Source organism: Podarcis muralis, chromosome 13, assembly GCF_964188315.1.
Source record: "Podarcis muralis chromosome 13, rPodMur119.hap1.1, whole genome shotgun sequence".
Taxonomy (NCBI): Eukaryota; Metazoa; Chordata; class Lepidosauria; order Squamata; family Lacertidae; genus Podarcis; species Podarcis muralis.
This window is the reverse complement of record NC_135667.1, coordinates 8,167,461-8,182,742: the sequence shown is the minus strand read 5'-3', so window position 1 is coordinate 8,182,742 and position 15,282 is coordinate 8,167,461. Positions and strand designations below refer to the sequence as shown.

Sequence of the window (15,282 nt, the reverse complement as noted above, 5' to 3'; positions counted from 1 at the left end):
TCATTTCTAATAAATTTCCTGTGTGAGATATTGATTCTCCATTTGTTTCTTCATTTTTCCTGATGTAATCCAATCTTAATAGACATCTATTCTTCCACATTCTCGCTCTGTCTCCTGCTCTCAAACATTCTTTTCGCTGTGTCACTGAGCCATGTTTGTCTGAGCAGAGGTCTGGCACTCCACTATAGCTCCAGGCAGGCCTCCTTTCTCATCCAATACTTATTTAATGACCTGATGTTCTGCCAGGGCTACCGTAGATCAAAGAACCATAGCTTTAATTGCAATTCAGTGGGAGCTCTGTTTGATCAATAATCTCAACATTCTGACAAAGTCCGGCTCCAAATAAAATCCTTAAATATAGTTCATGTGCATTTTAGAGCCATGCCGCCACTGTCTGGGGGTGCCCTACTGCCAGTAATTCTAGCTTGTTTGTTTGCTTGCTTTTTTGTTTGTTTGCTTTCAGACCGCAAACAGGTGTGTGTCATTGGGCTCAGTAAAGTGCACTGGGCAGAATGACACACAAGGTTAACGCTGTAGTCTCAACAGCTATGCCTTCCATGTTGGGCACATGTTTCTTGGGGGCATGTTTCCTGGGTTTTTGAGTGGGTTGTAGTGGTGTGAGTGTAGATCAATGCTTTACAAGCACATTCAATGCTTCTGGCTGCGTGATCTGCAGGTCATTCTTCTGGCTGAGAATGACCTGTGTACACAGAAGGCTGTTGGTTTAGAGTTGGCCATTTAAAAAGATGTTTGGTTTTCTTACAGCCACCTTGAAGTGTGTATCACCTGGTCATCTTGGTTGCAGCAAGGCTATTGGAGGGGAGCTTGGGCCTCACAAAAAGCACTAAGGCAGTGGCATGTGATGTATTTGCACAGGGGACCCTGGAAATCTGTCACCCCCAATCAGGTTTGAGCTTGTGAACTTGTTTCACCTGGATGGAGGAGCAATCACATTTGTTTGGAAGATATTTATTCAGTCCTTCTGGATTGGCTGTGGGAACTGTGCAATTGATTTATTGGTTTGACGTGACCCCGCTAATTGATTTACGATCCCCAATTAGCTCTTTATGGCAGCCGGGTCCGGCGCGCTTCCGTCAGCTGCGCCACTCAGCTCCGTCGACCAGTCACGCTCTAGCAGAGTTGAACACAGCGGTGAAAAACTGTCACGTAGCTTCACTTGCTTCCAGACACACACAGAGTCCAGGTTTGTCCATTTCAGTCCTTTATTCTGACATTCCCCAGGGAACTCCTGGGCTCACCGCAGCCATGATAAAAACTGCATCCTTCTCCCTCAAAGACCAGAGAGGAAGAGAACAGAAACTCCTCCCAGCTTCTAAAGCTGACGTCAGAATGCTGAGGCATCATGGGAACAACTTAACCAGTTAAGTTCCAAACTCTACACCCCCTCTTGCCGAACCATTCTGACAAGACCTTTTTGAGTTCAACACCTTTCCCTTTGCCTTGTGCCCCTTCCCGGCATCTTTCCCAGGCACCTGTTGAACCCCTTCAACACTCCCAGAATCACACTGTGCGACACTTTTCCACGCACCTGTGACCTGATACCCTACTGACCCATTTGGGCCAGCAGTTGTGTCTTCTCCGTCAGACTCTTCCCCCTCTGACTTGACAACCCATCTGTGAGCTTTCTCCATTACGCTAACCGGAGATGAAGCCTCACACCTGGACACTCCTTTCACAACCCTTGGAGATGCCCAAACCTGCCCTGAACCCTGACCCTGGACTTGGTCCCCATCACCGGGTTCTGAACCCTGATCCTGGACCTGATTCCCATCACCGGGCTCAGCCTCTGCCTCCCTTCTCCCTTGAGAAGACTTTGCACCCGTCACCTGGTGACGTATTCCCTTTTCCTTGAAAAACTCCTCCAGAGCAGACCCAGTAAACTGTGACCCTCGGTCGCTCTTGAACCCTTGCACCCTGGTGGAAAACCTTAGTTCCACCTCCGCAACCCAATCCTTGATCAGTTGCGCCGCCTCCCCCTGTGATTTGAGAGAGAAACACCAGCCAACCTGGCTGTGGTCATCTGTCAGCGTCAGCACAAACCTGGCCCCACCCAGACTCTCACACCTCATGGGTCCTGACAGATCTGTGTGAACAAGCTCAAAGGGCTCTTTGGCTACCCTCCCAAACCCGGGAAAAACATGTACCTTTGCACCTTTGCATGCCCTGCACCCTAGGGACCTCCCACATTTCCGGAGTTTACACCCTTTTGTGCACCTGTGCAACTTTTGCACATCTTCCAAACTGCATGAATCATGACTGGGAACCTTAGCACACTGCGCCTGTGCTTTTCCGGCACTCCCACCACCCTCCAGAGGTGACTCCAGAACAAAGAGATTGTCTTTGCTCTTCATATTGACCAGTTGTTTCCCCCCTCTGAAAATGGAACAGGTGTCATTTTCAAAGCAAACATTGTATCCCTGCTTCATTAGAGCTGATACAGATAACAAACAACAATTCAGTCCCGGCACAACGTAGACCTCTAGCTCCTCCTGTAAAGGAGAAAAAAAACATGTTAGCCACAGCACAGACTGATTTTTTCGTTCCGTCTGCTAACATAACAGTTGTTCCAGTTGAAACAGCCCTGCAGTTCCGCATTTTGCCAGCAGGCTCGCTTAGCAGGTGCTGACCAACAGTAGTATCCAACACCCAGTGTGTCACCGTGTCCTGGCTGGAGTTGTTCTTCACAGTTGCCATAGAAGCAGTGATAAGAAAACAACCCTCCCCAGCGTCTGAGCCATGTCCTTCCCTTGCGTTCCCACGCTGGCCTCCTCTCCGAGACTGATTCCCATGGAAACCCAGCTGGTTGACCTTGGCAACATCCTGCCTTGCCTGTCTGCTCCGGTGGGGGCAACAGCGACGCAAATGTCCCGTTGCATTACACACGTGGCAACGACGAACTCCAGTGGAAAAACACTGCCCGGGGCTCCTCCCAGCTGGCCTCCTTCTCCTTCTTCCGGAAAAGCACTCCTTGCCAGCTCCGCCCACTCTGAACCGCCACTTCATTCCAGCACGTACAGTGGAAAAGTCTTTGGATCTCTTCGCCCCCCCCCCCACTTGCTCACCAGCGCTCCTTGCGGCTAAAGCATCAGGAACAGGGGCTCCACCAGCCATCTCTAGGCTGCTCATTCCTTCTCCAGGGCTCTGGCCTCCTGCTGAAGCTTCACAGCACATCCCCAGGCAGCCCTTGCTGACTTTACGCCCTTGCTCAACTTCTTAGAGTGAGCTTTTAAACGGAATGTCCTCCAAGACCTGGCTGCCTGCCATTGCCTTCCGTTCTCCCAAGGGGCCCCAAGCTTACTCACAGCTTATCCAGCAACCCGTCCGGAGAGACGATTTCCTGCTGCTTCCAGCTCCCAGCTCCAGAGCTCCAGCTGGTCCCAGCACTCAGCAACACAGGCAGCCACATTGTGTCTTTCAGTCAGCTGCTCTCTTAGCTCCGCAGCTACTCCTTTTGCCTCTTAGCAACAGGCAAAAATCTCAGCATCTCCTGCCGCAGCTCCGTTGCTCTGAACCGCAACTTCAAACGCATTCCGGCAGCTCCAGTGACAGTTTTACGAGCGGTAATTAAGTGCCCATAACCTGTGCAATTGATTTATTGCTTTGACGTGACCCCGCTAATTGATTTACGATCCCCAATTAGCTCTTTATGGCAGCCGGGTCCGGCGCGCTTCCGTCAGCTGCGCCACTCAGCTCCGTCGTCCAGTCACGCTCTAGCAGAGTTGAACACAGCGGTGAAAAACTGTCACGTAGCTTCACTTGCTTCCAGACAAACACACACAGAGTCCAGGTTTGTCCATTTCAGTCCTTTATTCCGACATTCCCCAGGGAACTCCTGGGCTCACCGCAGCCATGATAAAAACTGCATCCTTCTCCCTCAAAGACCAGAGAGGAAGAGAACAGAAACTCCTCCCAGCTTCTAAAGCTGACGTCAGAATGCTGAGGCATCATGGGAACAACTTAACCAGTTAAGTTCCAAACTCTACAGGAACTGATCGGTTTGGCAGAAATTGGACCACAGTTGCTATTACCTTGTTGCAGAAATGACCTTGGGAATGATTAGAGTAGTATAGATGGGCTATAAATGACCTGAGGGGTGGATTGACATGGCACCCCCAAGCTTGGTTCTGGAGTTTCTGTCTGGTGGGAATCTGCATCTTGGTCACCCATTGAGACAAAGGAAGGGTGGGTCAACGAGGCCTCCTTCTCGCATTAAAGGTAAAGGGACCCCTGACCATTAGGTCCAGTCGTGGCTGACTCTGGGGTTGCGGCGCTCATCTTGCTTTATTGGCCGAGGGAGCTGGCATACAGCTTCCAGCTCATGTGGCCAGCATGGCTAAGCTGCTTCTGGTGAACCAGAGCAGCGCATGGAAATGCCGTTTACCTTCTTGCTGGAGTGGTACCTATTTATCTACGTGCACTTTGACATGCTTTTGAACTGCTTGGTTGGCAGGAGCAGGGACCGAGCAACAGCAGCTCACCCCGTCACAGGGATTCGAACCACCGACCTTCTGATTGGCAAGTTCTGGCTTAATGGAAGTAGTTAAATCCAACCCCTTCTAGGTGGCAGTGTGTGGCTTGGCAGAATGGTTTACAGCAGCTGAGTTTGAGGAAAAACACACTGAAGAAAATTTGCACAATTTAACCAAAAACAGACCTGTGTTTCACCCTTACTTCACTTGTGTCACGCCTCTTTATTTCATGGTTTTTGTCAGAAGAGTATACTTTTCCTCTCCTTGATGACACATCTGTTTTTGCCACAGATTTATTCTGTAGATAGATAAGAACTGCCCAGTCATGTGACAAAACTGGAGTTTTACTTTTATTTCAAGATTTTCTGCTTTGAGTGACAAAACTAAATGGATTCACTTTGACTTTCCTACTGGTGTTCAGTTACCATGGAAGACTTCAAGCTAATTGCTACTTTTTGTGCCACCAAGGGGCAGAGGCAGCACGTAGGAAGATCTGAGAATAAACACACAACTTAACATGATGAAAAAAAACACACCAAACCAAAACACCTCATTGGAACTAAAACTTTTCAAAAGTTATTAAGTCATTGTACAATTATCCAAATCACTATAATTTCTCCACCTTGTCAGAACACCAGAGGCATAAGTAAACTGTCAATAAACATCCATGAAAGGGATTATATTAATGCACCTCTGTACCATGAGGAAATAGGAGTAGTATCAAGAGGCACCCATGGCTCCCAGTTTTCGTCCTCTCATTTTGTATTTTTGTCAGATTATTGGTCTGTCTTGAAATCTGAGTGTTGGAAATCTCACCTAGCATCCAAAGTATGTGTTTATACTGCTTTGATTTTTAAACAAGGTGTGCCAATCTCTCTTGTTGTGCTCTGTTGACAGAACCAGGTATCATTCAATCTAGTTTGCTTAAGTCATTTTGCAGGTACTGATAGGCAAAGAGCATCCAAGATTGCAGAGAAGCTTGTCTACTAGGATGCTGTGGTCATTCACTTTGCTTTTTCTGCTGCCTCCTGTTGTGTGCAAAGAAGCTATGAGGTGCCCTGGGACTGATACATTTCCTGTTCCACATGAGTGGTACCAGTCAGGTGGCCTCATCATCGGTGGGATTGCTTCTCAATTCTATTATATCTTCTCTGAAGATTTATTCAAGGACAACCCATCACATAATCTTTTTGATGATGATCCAAGGTAAGAGAGTCTCCCTCCCCTTTCATTTTTGGGATTAATTCTTCCAGTATTTTTTTTTTTAATATTCTACTAAACTGACTAGCAATAAATAATGGCTTTGCTCTTTGTAATAATAATACTTTCTATTTTGAAAAGCAATGTGGAGAAAGGGAGGGAGACTTTGTATGCCTTGTTTTAATTCCACCAACAAGGACCAGCAAGAGGGGGATGGAAGGGTTCCTGCTGTGCATGTTCTTGGGGCACATAATCTGAAAGTGTCTAATCTTCCGAGAACAAATGCCATGAATCAGACCCTGTTTGAGTCTCCTTTGTGAGATATTGACCTTGTGATTTGAGAATTGCTTTGTGAGATATAAACCTGGTTCAATATATTTAACTCATCTGTGAAGTGACACCTGGCACTGGCTGATAAGTGAAATAGAGAAATCTACAAATTTTAACAAAATGTAGTCTGTTTTGGGTGTCTGTTAAACTGATTGTAGCAACAGTAAGTTGATGGGAGATTAATTCCTTTCCCAAGGCATGGGTGATAAAAAGAAGATATGAACTTTGCTGTAGATAGCATGAGGTTTAATAATAAACCATCAAAAAAAAGCTCTTGGAGCATGCTACTTGCAATTATTTGAATGCACTAATACAGATGTTTCCTTCATTCCAATACTCAAAATTCCCATTTTTTGTTTGAATTAAGATGCTTCAATGACATAAACTTGTATTCAAAAACTTTTCTCTTTTTATCTTCCTTGAACTGCAAATGCAAGCTGCAAAAATCATTGAACCCTGTGGAATATGCTGTGTATGCATTTCTGACCGTGGTATAGTGATAGAGAAGTGAAAATAAGTCTGGAGAAGTTAGTTTATTCTTCTATGAAGTTTAGAAATGAATATATTTGATAGTGTTGATGGAAAGCTGAAGAACCTTCAAACTGTGATTAAAAGAAAACATTTCACCCCATTTTTCTATGCCTGTCTTACACAGCAATCTAAGAGGTGACTTCTGGTATATTAGAAATGCATGATTGCACCTAAAACAAGTCTCCAATCTTATACAAAAATACTTGGAAGTTATTCACATTGAACACATTTGCACTTGCATTTGAGTAGAAATGTATAGGATCACACTGGGGTAGGTTGGATCTGATTAGTTCTTTTTTAAAAAAACAATGTTGCTTTTAAAGTAATCAGTAGCTTCTCTCAGTTTAGCTTGATTTTTTATCTGAAAACTATTTTTAAAGCAAATGCATAGTGCAATCCAATAAATGAATACCAGAAACTGCCTTATATAAGGTTGGTAGTAACTGTAACTAATGCAATGAAATATTATTGAATTTCTGGGTTGTAGTCTTTTTTTGCGGGGGGGGGGGGGTATTAAAAATCAAAGAAGTACTAGCTAAAAGATGGTCAAAGTAATATAGAAATGGTATGATGATAATTCATTTTATTTAGGCTGAAGAGTTTGATATTTGTTATTTTAGAGCCACCATAAAAGATAACAATGTTTAGTTCAATATGTATCAGTTTGAGACTGACAAGGCAATTTGTATCATCTACTTCCTGCATTGTAGAATTCTCCTCTGAAATTTTAAACTAACTTCATTTGCAGCATGATAACAAAATTCTACCAGCACATCCTTGCCTTGGCATTTGCTGTAAAAGTGATAAATGAGAATCCCAATATCTTGCCCAATGTCACACTGGGCTTCCACATCTATGATAGCTATAATGATGCAAGGATGACCTATCGTAACACTCTGGACCTGCTCTTTAAAATGCATAGATTTGCTCCCAACTACAAATGTGACTCGCAGAAAAACCTCATAGCCATAATCGGAGGTATTAACTCTGACACCTCCTTCCAGATGGCTGATACCTTAAGCCTCTACAAGATTCCACAGGTAGGTTTTATGAGTAGGGACATGAATTTTTGTTCCGCAAATCACACACTTCTCTTACCATTCTGAAAGTGGTCTTAATATTCAGACGGTGAATATGACGGATGCTGAAGCATTACAAGCTGAAATGTATATCAGAAACGTAGATTACTCCTTACCAGTAGAAATAGCTACACCAGTGAAAGTCTGAGTCAAGCAGGCAGCAGGCAGCACCTTGGACACTTCCAACACCAACACCCTACGGCACACATCAACTGCAAGAGAAGTTGTAAGGAGCCAGGACCACATGAAGACTTAGAAAGCTGAGCATAGACTTTGCCTCCTTAGACAGCCTGGATAACTGATTAAAGGTCCTAATTTATTTTGCACTATTGGGCATGTGCAGGGCTAGAGAGTTTCTGTATGTTGCTCTTGACTCAGATGTCTATAGGGAGATGTATCCTCCAGCCAATATAGCTCTGAATTAGATGGTGGTAGTTCCCCTGCCATGAAAATAGTCCATTTTAAGACAAGTCTTCTGTCTTGAACTCTATTGTCCCATTGATAGGTCGTGACAACTCATTCTCCTCTTCTTTGAAGAGACCCCAGCGATTCTGCCTGGATGTAGTTCAAGATCCCACCATGCATGTACCCTGGCATCCACAACAACACATCCACCACAAACACACACTCAGAGCACCTTGAACATGCAAACCACAGTTCTTCAATACTTCAGTATCACCACAACTCAGATTAAATTTCAACTGGAAGCATCTTTCAACTTAAATGTCTGAAACACTAGTAATTGTTTCAACAAACATTTGTTGAGTAAACAGCCACATGCTAAAGGTAATTCTTTATATTTATATTTAACTTTATAATTTCTGTGCCCCCCATTAGCTTGCATATGGCTCATTTCCACAAAAGGAGAGTGATATAGATCACTTCCTTTCCTTTTACCGCATGGTGCCCAATGAAGCCCATCAGTATATGGCGATAATCAACTTGCTCCAGCATTTTGGATGGACATGGGTTGGACTCTTTGTCACAGATGATGATGGAGGAGAAAATTTCTTGCAGGCCCTGGAGCCTCTGCTTTACCAGCATGGGATCTGTTCAGCCTTCACAAAAAGAATGCAGAAAACATATCATTTCGAAATGATGCGTGTTGTTTTTGACATACTCATAAGCTATTATGTGGGTCTCACAAATGACAAAGCCAATGCATTCATCGTCTATGGAGATTCTCTGTTACTGAGCTGGCTAAGATTTCTTATATTTCTACGAGATCCTGAAAAGAAGGAAAGCTCAACATTTAGAAAGGTGTGGATCATGACAACACAGATTGATTTCGTACTATTGAGTTACCAAAGGTTTTTGGATCTTGAGCTCTTTGAAGGTGCCATTTCCTTTGCCATTCACTCAAAAGACGTTCTCAAGTTCAATGAATTTCTTCAGATCATAAAACCTTACTGGAATTCAGGTGATGGTTTTCTCAAGGACTTCTGGGAGCAAGCATTTGACTGTACATTTCCAGATCTGATCATGCAAGTTAATGAAACCTGTACAGGGGAGGAGAAGTTAGAGTGTCTTCCTGGGCACCTGTTTGAAATGGACATGACTAGCCACAGCTACAATATCTACAATGCTGTCTTTATTGTCGCTCATGCTTTGCATGTCATTTACTCAACGAGAGCAAAGCAGAGAGCACTGGGGGAAGAAAAAACATTTAAACTTCAAGATCTGCAGCCTTGGCAGGTAATCTGTTGCAAACAATATATTATTTCAGTCAGTCGATTTCTCCAAGGCCAGATGTCAAGAGATAACATTTTGTTAGTGCCCCCTTTCCTGTACAGAATAGATCCATCTATTGCTTTGTTATAACTTTTCCATATGCTATATGAAAATACAGTGGTACCTCGGGTTAAGAACTTAATTCATTCGCGAGGTCCATTCTTAATCCTAAACTGTTCTTAACTTGAGGTACCACTTTAGCTAATGGGACCTCCCGCTGCTGCTGCACTGCTGCCACATGATTTCTGTTCTCATCCTGAAGCAAAGTTCTTAATCCAAGGTACTATTTCTGGGTTCCTTCTGTTCCCTTTTTCTTTTTGAATCAGCTCCACTATTTTCTGCAAGGCACTTTATTTAACAACTCAGCCGGAGAAACAATGTCCTTTAATGAAAAAAGGGAAATGAGAGGTGGATTTGACATCACAAACATGATCACATTTCCAAACAAGTCCTTCCTTCAAATGAAAGTTGGAGAAGTTGATCCTGATGCTCTTGAAGGAGAAGCATTCATCATTCATGAAGATATGCTTGTATGGCATAGAGGATTTAATCAGGTCTGAATTCTAGGAATCCTTCTGGTCCCCACTGTTCTTATGATGTGTTCTCTGTGTGTCAGAGGAGCCCATTCGGTAACGTCTTTTCCTCTTGCATGGAGACAATAACTCAGTAACAGAACACATACTGTTTGCAAAATGTTTCAGGTTCAATACCTTGAATCTCCAGGCAGGGTAAAAGGAATTCCTGTGAGAGGTTTTTCAATTATTTTGCAGAATAAACTTAACATTTTGGAGAGCTCTCAAACTGTGTGGCTGACCTGCCAAACTTGGGGCCCTACCAGTCTCCCCAGTCCATGAATTCAGAGGTTTGGCACAGGTTTGGAGTGAATTGAACAATATTGGATTTGGGGGGAGCAGTATAGCACCATGGTGGGGAAGTCAGACACTGTAAAAAGGGGAGTTTGTGCTGCAAAATGATTGCAAAGTTTGCCATAGATTTCAATGGGATTCCAAATAATGGGATCCATAGACAACACAGTTGTGTAAAGCAGCTATTTATATCGAACCTCCCCCCCCCCCCTGAGTGGTGAACTTCATTAATAGAAGTCAACTAAACAATCAGTTTCTCTGATCTCCTAAAAGACTTTTCTGCTATGGATAGGTGATTCCCCTTTCTCTGTGTAATGACCACTGCCACCCTGGGAATCAGAAGAAAAAGAAAGAAGGGGAAAAGTTTTGCTGCTATGGCTGTGCTCCATGTTCAGAAGGGGAAATTTCAAACCAGGATGGTAAGTTATGTAGCACTCATGTCTTTCATCCTACAAGGACAATGGCAAGTCTAGACAGTAGCATTTGAGGGGGTTATTTTACTGCAAAAGGAGTAAGGAGGAACATGATAAAAATAGGATAAATATAACATTAGACCTTGGAGCATATGAGGAAATTGAATGTGAGATGATTCAGAACAGGCAAAAGAAAATTAAATTCTTCATAAAGTACATGATTAAGCTATGGAATTTGGTACCTCAAGAGGCAGTGATGGGCACAAATTTTGAAGGCTTTAAAGAAGGATTCAACAAACTCATGAAGGATTAGGCTATCCATGGCTATGACCTCTGGTGGCTTTGCTGTGCCTCCATCATCAGAGACTGAAGTCTTCAAATACCACTTCCTGGAAGGTGTGGAGGTTGGGGGAGACTTCTGCTTGTAGGCTTCCCATAGGCATCTGGTTGGCCACTGTGAAATCAGGAAGCTAGATGAGATGGGTCACTGTCCTGATGTAGCAGGTGATTATGTTATTATGTGAAAAAGAAAGGCAGTTAGAAGGATATCAACACAGATATCATCAACTTTGCACACTAATGATTTTAATAAGCCTAAAAATACACTGAACGTGAAGGCTGCTCCCTGCAAGGCCGTTTCCAATGTGCAGGCAGCTCCCTTACCAACTGGCCTAGGGGACGAGGTCCAGACTCAGCAGTCCTGCTAAAGAGGGCCCTCATGAGGCTAGAAGACCATCACCCTGCTATTGTTTTATTGTTTTATTGATTTAATATCATGTAAACAACTTTGAGATTTTTATTAAAAACATAAAACAGAATATAAATTTTAAAACCGAAAAACCAAAATAAAAAACACTCATATATGTACACTTAAAACACATGGAAGAAATAGGTTGAATTTCATGTGAGCAAAGAAGTAATATGGAAGGCAAAATATGCTTGAAACGTAATAACATAATCAGTATATTAGCTTTCAGAATAAGGAGATCAAAACATTTATATCTGAAAACTAAAACACATGGATCCAATAGCTGTAATTTTATGTAAGTGAAGAAGACAAAAAATTGTTCAATCAGTATTGAAATTTGACCTTGTTTATTTTTCAGATATGACTAATTGCTTCAGATGCCCAAAAGCTCAGTATCCGACCAAGAACAAAACTGCCTGCATTGAAAAATCAATTACATTCCTTTCCTATGAAGAACCTTTAGGGATCAGTTTAGCATCATTTGCCCTTTCTTTCTTCTTCATCACAGCTTTGGTGCTAGGAACATTCATTAAGTACAGAGACACTCCCATAGTCAAAGCCAACAACCGGGACCTCACCTACTCTCTCCTTGTCTCTCTCCTGCTCTGCTTCCTCTCTTCCTTGTTATTTCTGGGTGAACCTAGCACAGTCTCCTGCCTCTTCCGGCAACCAACTTTTGGCATCACCTTCTCAATGGCCATTTCTTGTGTGTTGGCCAAAACTATCACTGTAGTTGTAGCTTTCATGGCCACCAAGCCAGGGTCCAGCATGAGGAAGTGGGTAGGGAAAAGACTGGCCTACTCAGTTGTGATTCCCTGTTCTCTTATTCAATCAACTATCTGTACTGTGTGGTTGATGACATCTCCCCCATTCCCTGATTTGGACATGCACTCTTCAACAGAAGAAATCATTGTGCAGTGTAATGAAGGGTCCGTCACCATGTTTTATTGTGTCCTGGGCTACATGGGCCTCTTGGCCATTATCAGCTTCATTGCCGCATTTGCAGCCCGCAAGTTACCTGACAGTTTTAATGAAGCCAAGTTCATTACCTTCAGCATGTTGCTCTTTTGTAGTGTTTGGCTGTCTTTTATTCCAGCCTATCTGAGCACAAGTGGAAAGGGCATGGTGGCTGTGGAGATCTTCTCCATCTTGGCCTCTGGTGGTGGGTTACTGTGTTGCATCTTTGCCCCTAAATGCTACATCATTGTTCTGAGACCTGAACTGAACAACAGGGAGCAACTTATAAGAAGGAATAATTAAATAATAGTTTTGGTTTCACCTTATTCCGGGGGGGGGGGGGGGGAATATATGGAAGGTAAGGGTTTAAATTCTTTTTTTAAATTTTTCTGTCTATTATTACTAATATTCGTTTAAAATGATCTGTCTTGGTGCATCATTTCCATTGCTGCTCCAAGTCCTGTTCTATTTTTCTGGATTTGTTAACCAGCCTCATATCACCAACATACTTAAATCTAATTAGTGCATGAATTAAGTCTAATTAAGAATAAGCTGTTCTTCAAGGCTTTGCTCACCCTGGAACAAAGCAGGTAATCAAGATTTTGTTCCCCTTCAGTCTACCTGAGAAACTCCATGTATGAAAAGGTTTGAGCTGGTTAGTATGTGGCTGTCTCTAGCCAGTCTTGAGTTTCTATACCAATAATTGAGGAACTTTCACCACTTTGTAACTAAATTGTACTGCCTGTTTTCTTAAGCAGTGTATTTGACCTTTGAAGAATTTTTTAATAAACTGTTTCTAACTTACCAAACTTGTGCTCATTTTCCTACACTGGGGGAAGTGGGAAACATTGGAACTCACTTTAAAGGGGACATTTTAAGGTTTTACTGCCTGTATTTCCATGCTATACTTTGCTGCATAATTTGTTTACTCAGGGACATGCATGGCTTTTGAACTTTCAGCCCACCATTAGCAGCCAGCTGTTCATTCAGCAGGATGGATCACGGTTGGTCAGGTATAAGGTGGCCAGAGTGCTATGATCAGCCCTGGAGGCCTTGGGGCTACCCCTTAAGGCAGGCTTCCGTAAAGATGGAACATCGGCCCTTCAGGTGTTTTTGGCCTACAGGTCCCATAATCCCTAGCTTGAAGGGATGATGGAAATTGAAGTCTCAAAAAATCTGGAGGATTGAGTTTAAGGAAGCCTGGCTTAACGGATATGGGACTCACTCTTTTCAAATTGGTGCTGCTAATTCTGCAACTTTTTGGTGGCTTAGTGAGAAGTGGATAATGACTATGGGCCTTTGGAGATCATGTGCGTTTTGGAGCCATTCTGCCCCTTTCTGGTGGTGCCCTACTGCCAGTAATTCTGGTTTGTTTGTTTGTTTGGACCTTCTGAATTGGTTTGTGGGAACCGGCTCATTTGGCAGAAGGTGTACCACAGTGGGTCATCCCTTGAGGTGGAAATGGCATTGGATGGATCATCATAGTATGAGGGGAGGATTGAACATTGCCCCCCCCCCCCAAAGCTTGGTGTTGGGGTATCTGCCTGGTAGGAATCAGCATCTCAGTCACCCATTGAGACCCTGCTTGCGTGGCTTGCACCACCACAATTTTCATCAGTGGCTGACTCGCATGGAATAGGTTTGGGGCTGTCTAAACCCAGCAAATTCGCTCCATCAAAATGTGTTGTCTGGCATAATAAAAATTATTATTATTATTATTATTATTATTATTATTATTATTATTATTATTATTATTATTTATACCCCAGCCAGTCTGGGCGGCTACCAACCAAAACTAAAATACAGTCACCTATTAAACATTAAAAGGGCTGCCTTCAGGTGTCTTCTAACAGTTTGGTTGTTATTTTTCTCTTTGTAATCTGGTGGGAGGGCGTTCCACAGGGCAGGTGCCACTACTGAGAAGGCCCTCAGAATAAGGAATTCTGTCATACCTGCTGCTGTCAATAAAGATTTCAACTGATTATATCCCCCCACTGTTGTACAATCTGCTTATTTTGTTGCTCTCATGGCTCACATAATGCACCTGCCTGGGCAATATTAAGTTGAGATTCCTGCCTTGCAGAGACCCTCAAGGTCCATTCAAACTTTACAGTTCTATGATTCTATGGCGTGTGGCTCTTATGTGGCTGATAAGGACAGTATTTTAGCAGCTAGTTGTTTGGTGAACACCCTTAGAAACCGTTAAAGAGAAATGTGAGACCCAGTTATGTTCTTCTGGGCTCTAAGACCTGTTTACTGAGTACAGATCACAATTGGAACTAACATGTAACACCTTCTTAGAGTTGTGGGGCCCCAAGAAGGGGTGGGTCCGCAAGGCCTCCTTCCCCCCTTAGGTGTGGGGCTGATGGAAGTAGATGAAGTTAAATCCAATTTCTGCTAGGTGGCAGTGTGTGGCTTGGCAGAATGGTTTACAGCAAAAGAGTTTGAGAAAAATCACACTGAAGAGAATTTGCACAATTTAAATAAACCCAGTCCTATGTTTCACCCTTACTTCACTTGTGTCATGCCTCTTTATTTCATAGCTTTTGTCACAAGAGTATACTTTTCCTCCCCTTGATGACACATCTGTTTTTGCCACAAATTTATTCCATAGATAGATAACAGCTGCCCAGTCATGTGGCAAAACTGGAGTCGGACATTGACTTTTATTTCAAGATTTTCTGCTTTGAGTCACAAAACTAAATGGATTCACTTTGACTTTCCTACTGGTGTTCAGTTACCATGGAAGACTTCAAGCTAATTGCCACTTTTTGTGCCACCAAGGGGCAGAAGCAGCACGTAGGAAGATCTGAGAATAAACACACAATTTAACATGATGCAAAAAAAGAAAAAGAAAAAACCCAATCCAAAACACCTCATTGGAACTAAAACTTTTTAAAAGTTATTAAGTCATCATACACTTATCCAGATCACTAT

General features: G+C 43.1%; 1 protein-coding gene across 1 annotated transcript; it reads left to right on the top strand.

Moving 5' to 3' along the window:
- The first annotated feature begins 7,300 nt into the window (after positions 1-7,300).
- LOC114581460 (vomeronasal type-2 receptor 26-like) lies at positions 7,301-12,648 on the top strand. The gene is made up of 4 exons (XM_077916941.1): positions 7,301-7,591; positions 9,688-9,915; positions 10,520-10,646; positions 11,747-12,648. The coding sequence occupies exons 1-4, from the start codon at positions 7,301-7,303 to the stop codon at positions 12,646-12,648; spliced, it is 1,548 nt and encodes a 515-aa protein (XP_077773067.1).
- The last annotated feature ends 2,634 nt before the right edge of the window (positions 12,649-15,282 follow it).

What these genes read in the sequence shown, in the direction of transcription:
- LOC114581460 (XM_077916941.1), top strand. Translation starts at nt 7,301, where the DNA reads ATGATAACAAAATTCTACCAGCACATCCTTGCCTTGGCATTTGCTGTA. An exon ending in GGCATAGAGGATTTAATCAG is followed by an intron (nt 9,916 to 10,519) that starts GTCTGAATTCTA and finishes TGCTATGGATAG; the next exon opens with GTGATTCCCCTTTCTCTGTG. An exon ending in GGAAATTTCAAACCAGGATG is followed by an intron (nt 10,647 to 11,746) that starts GTAAGTTATGTA and finishes TTTATTTTTCAG; the next exon opens with ATATGACTAATTGCTTCAGA.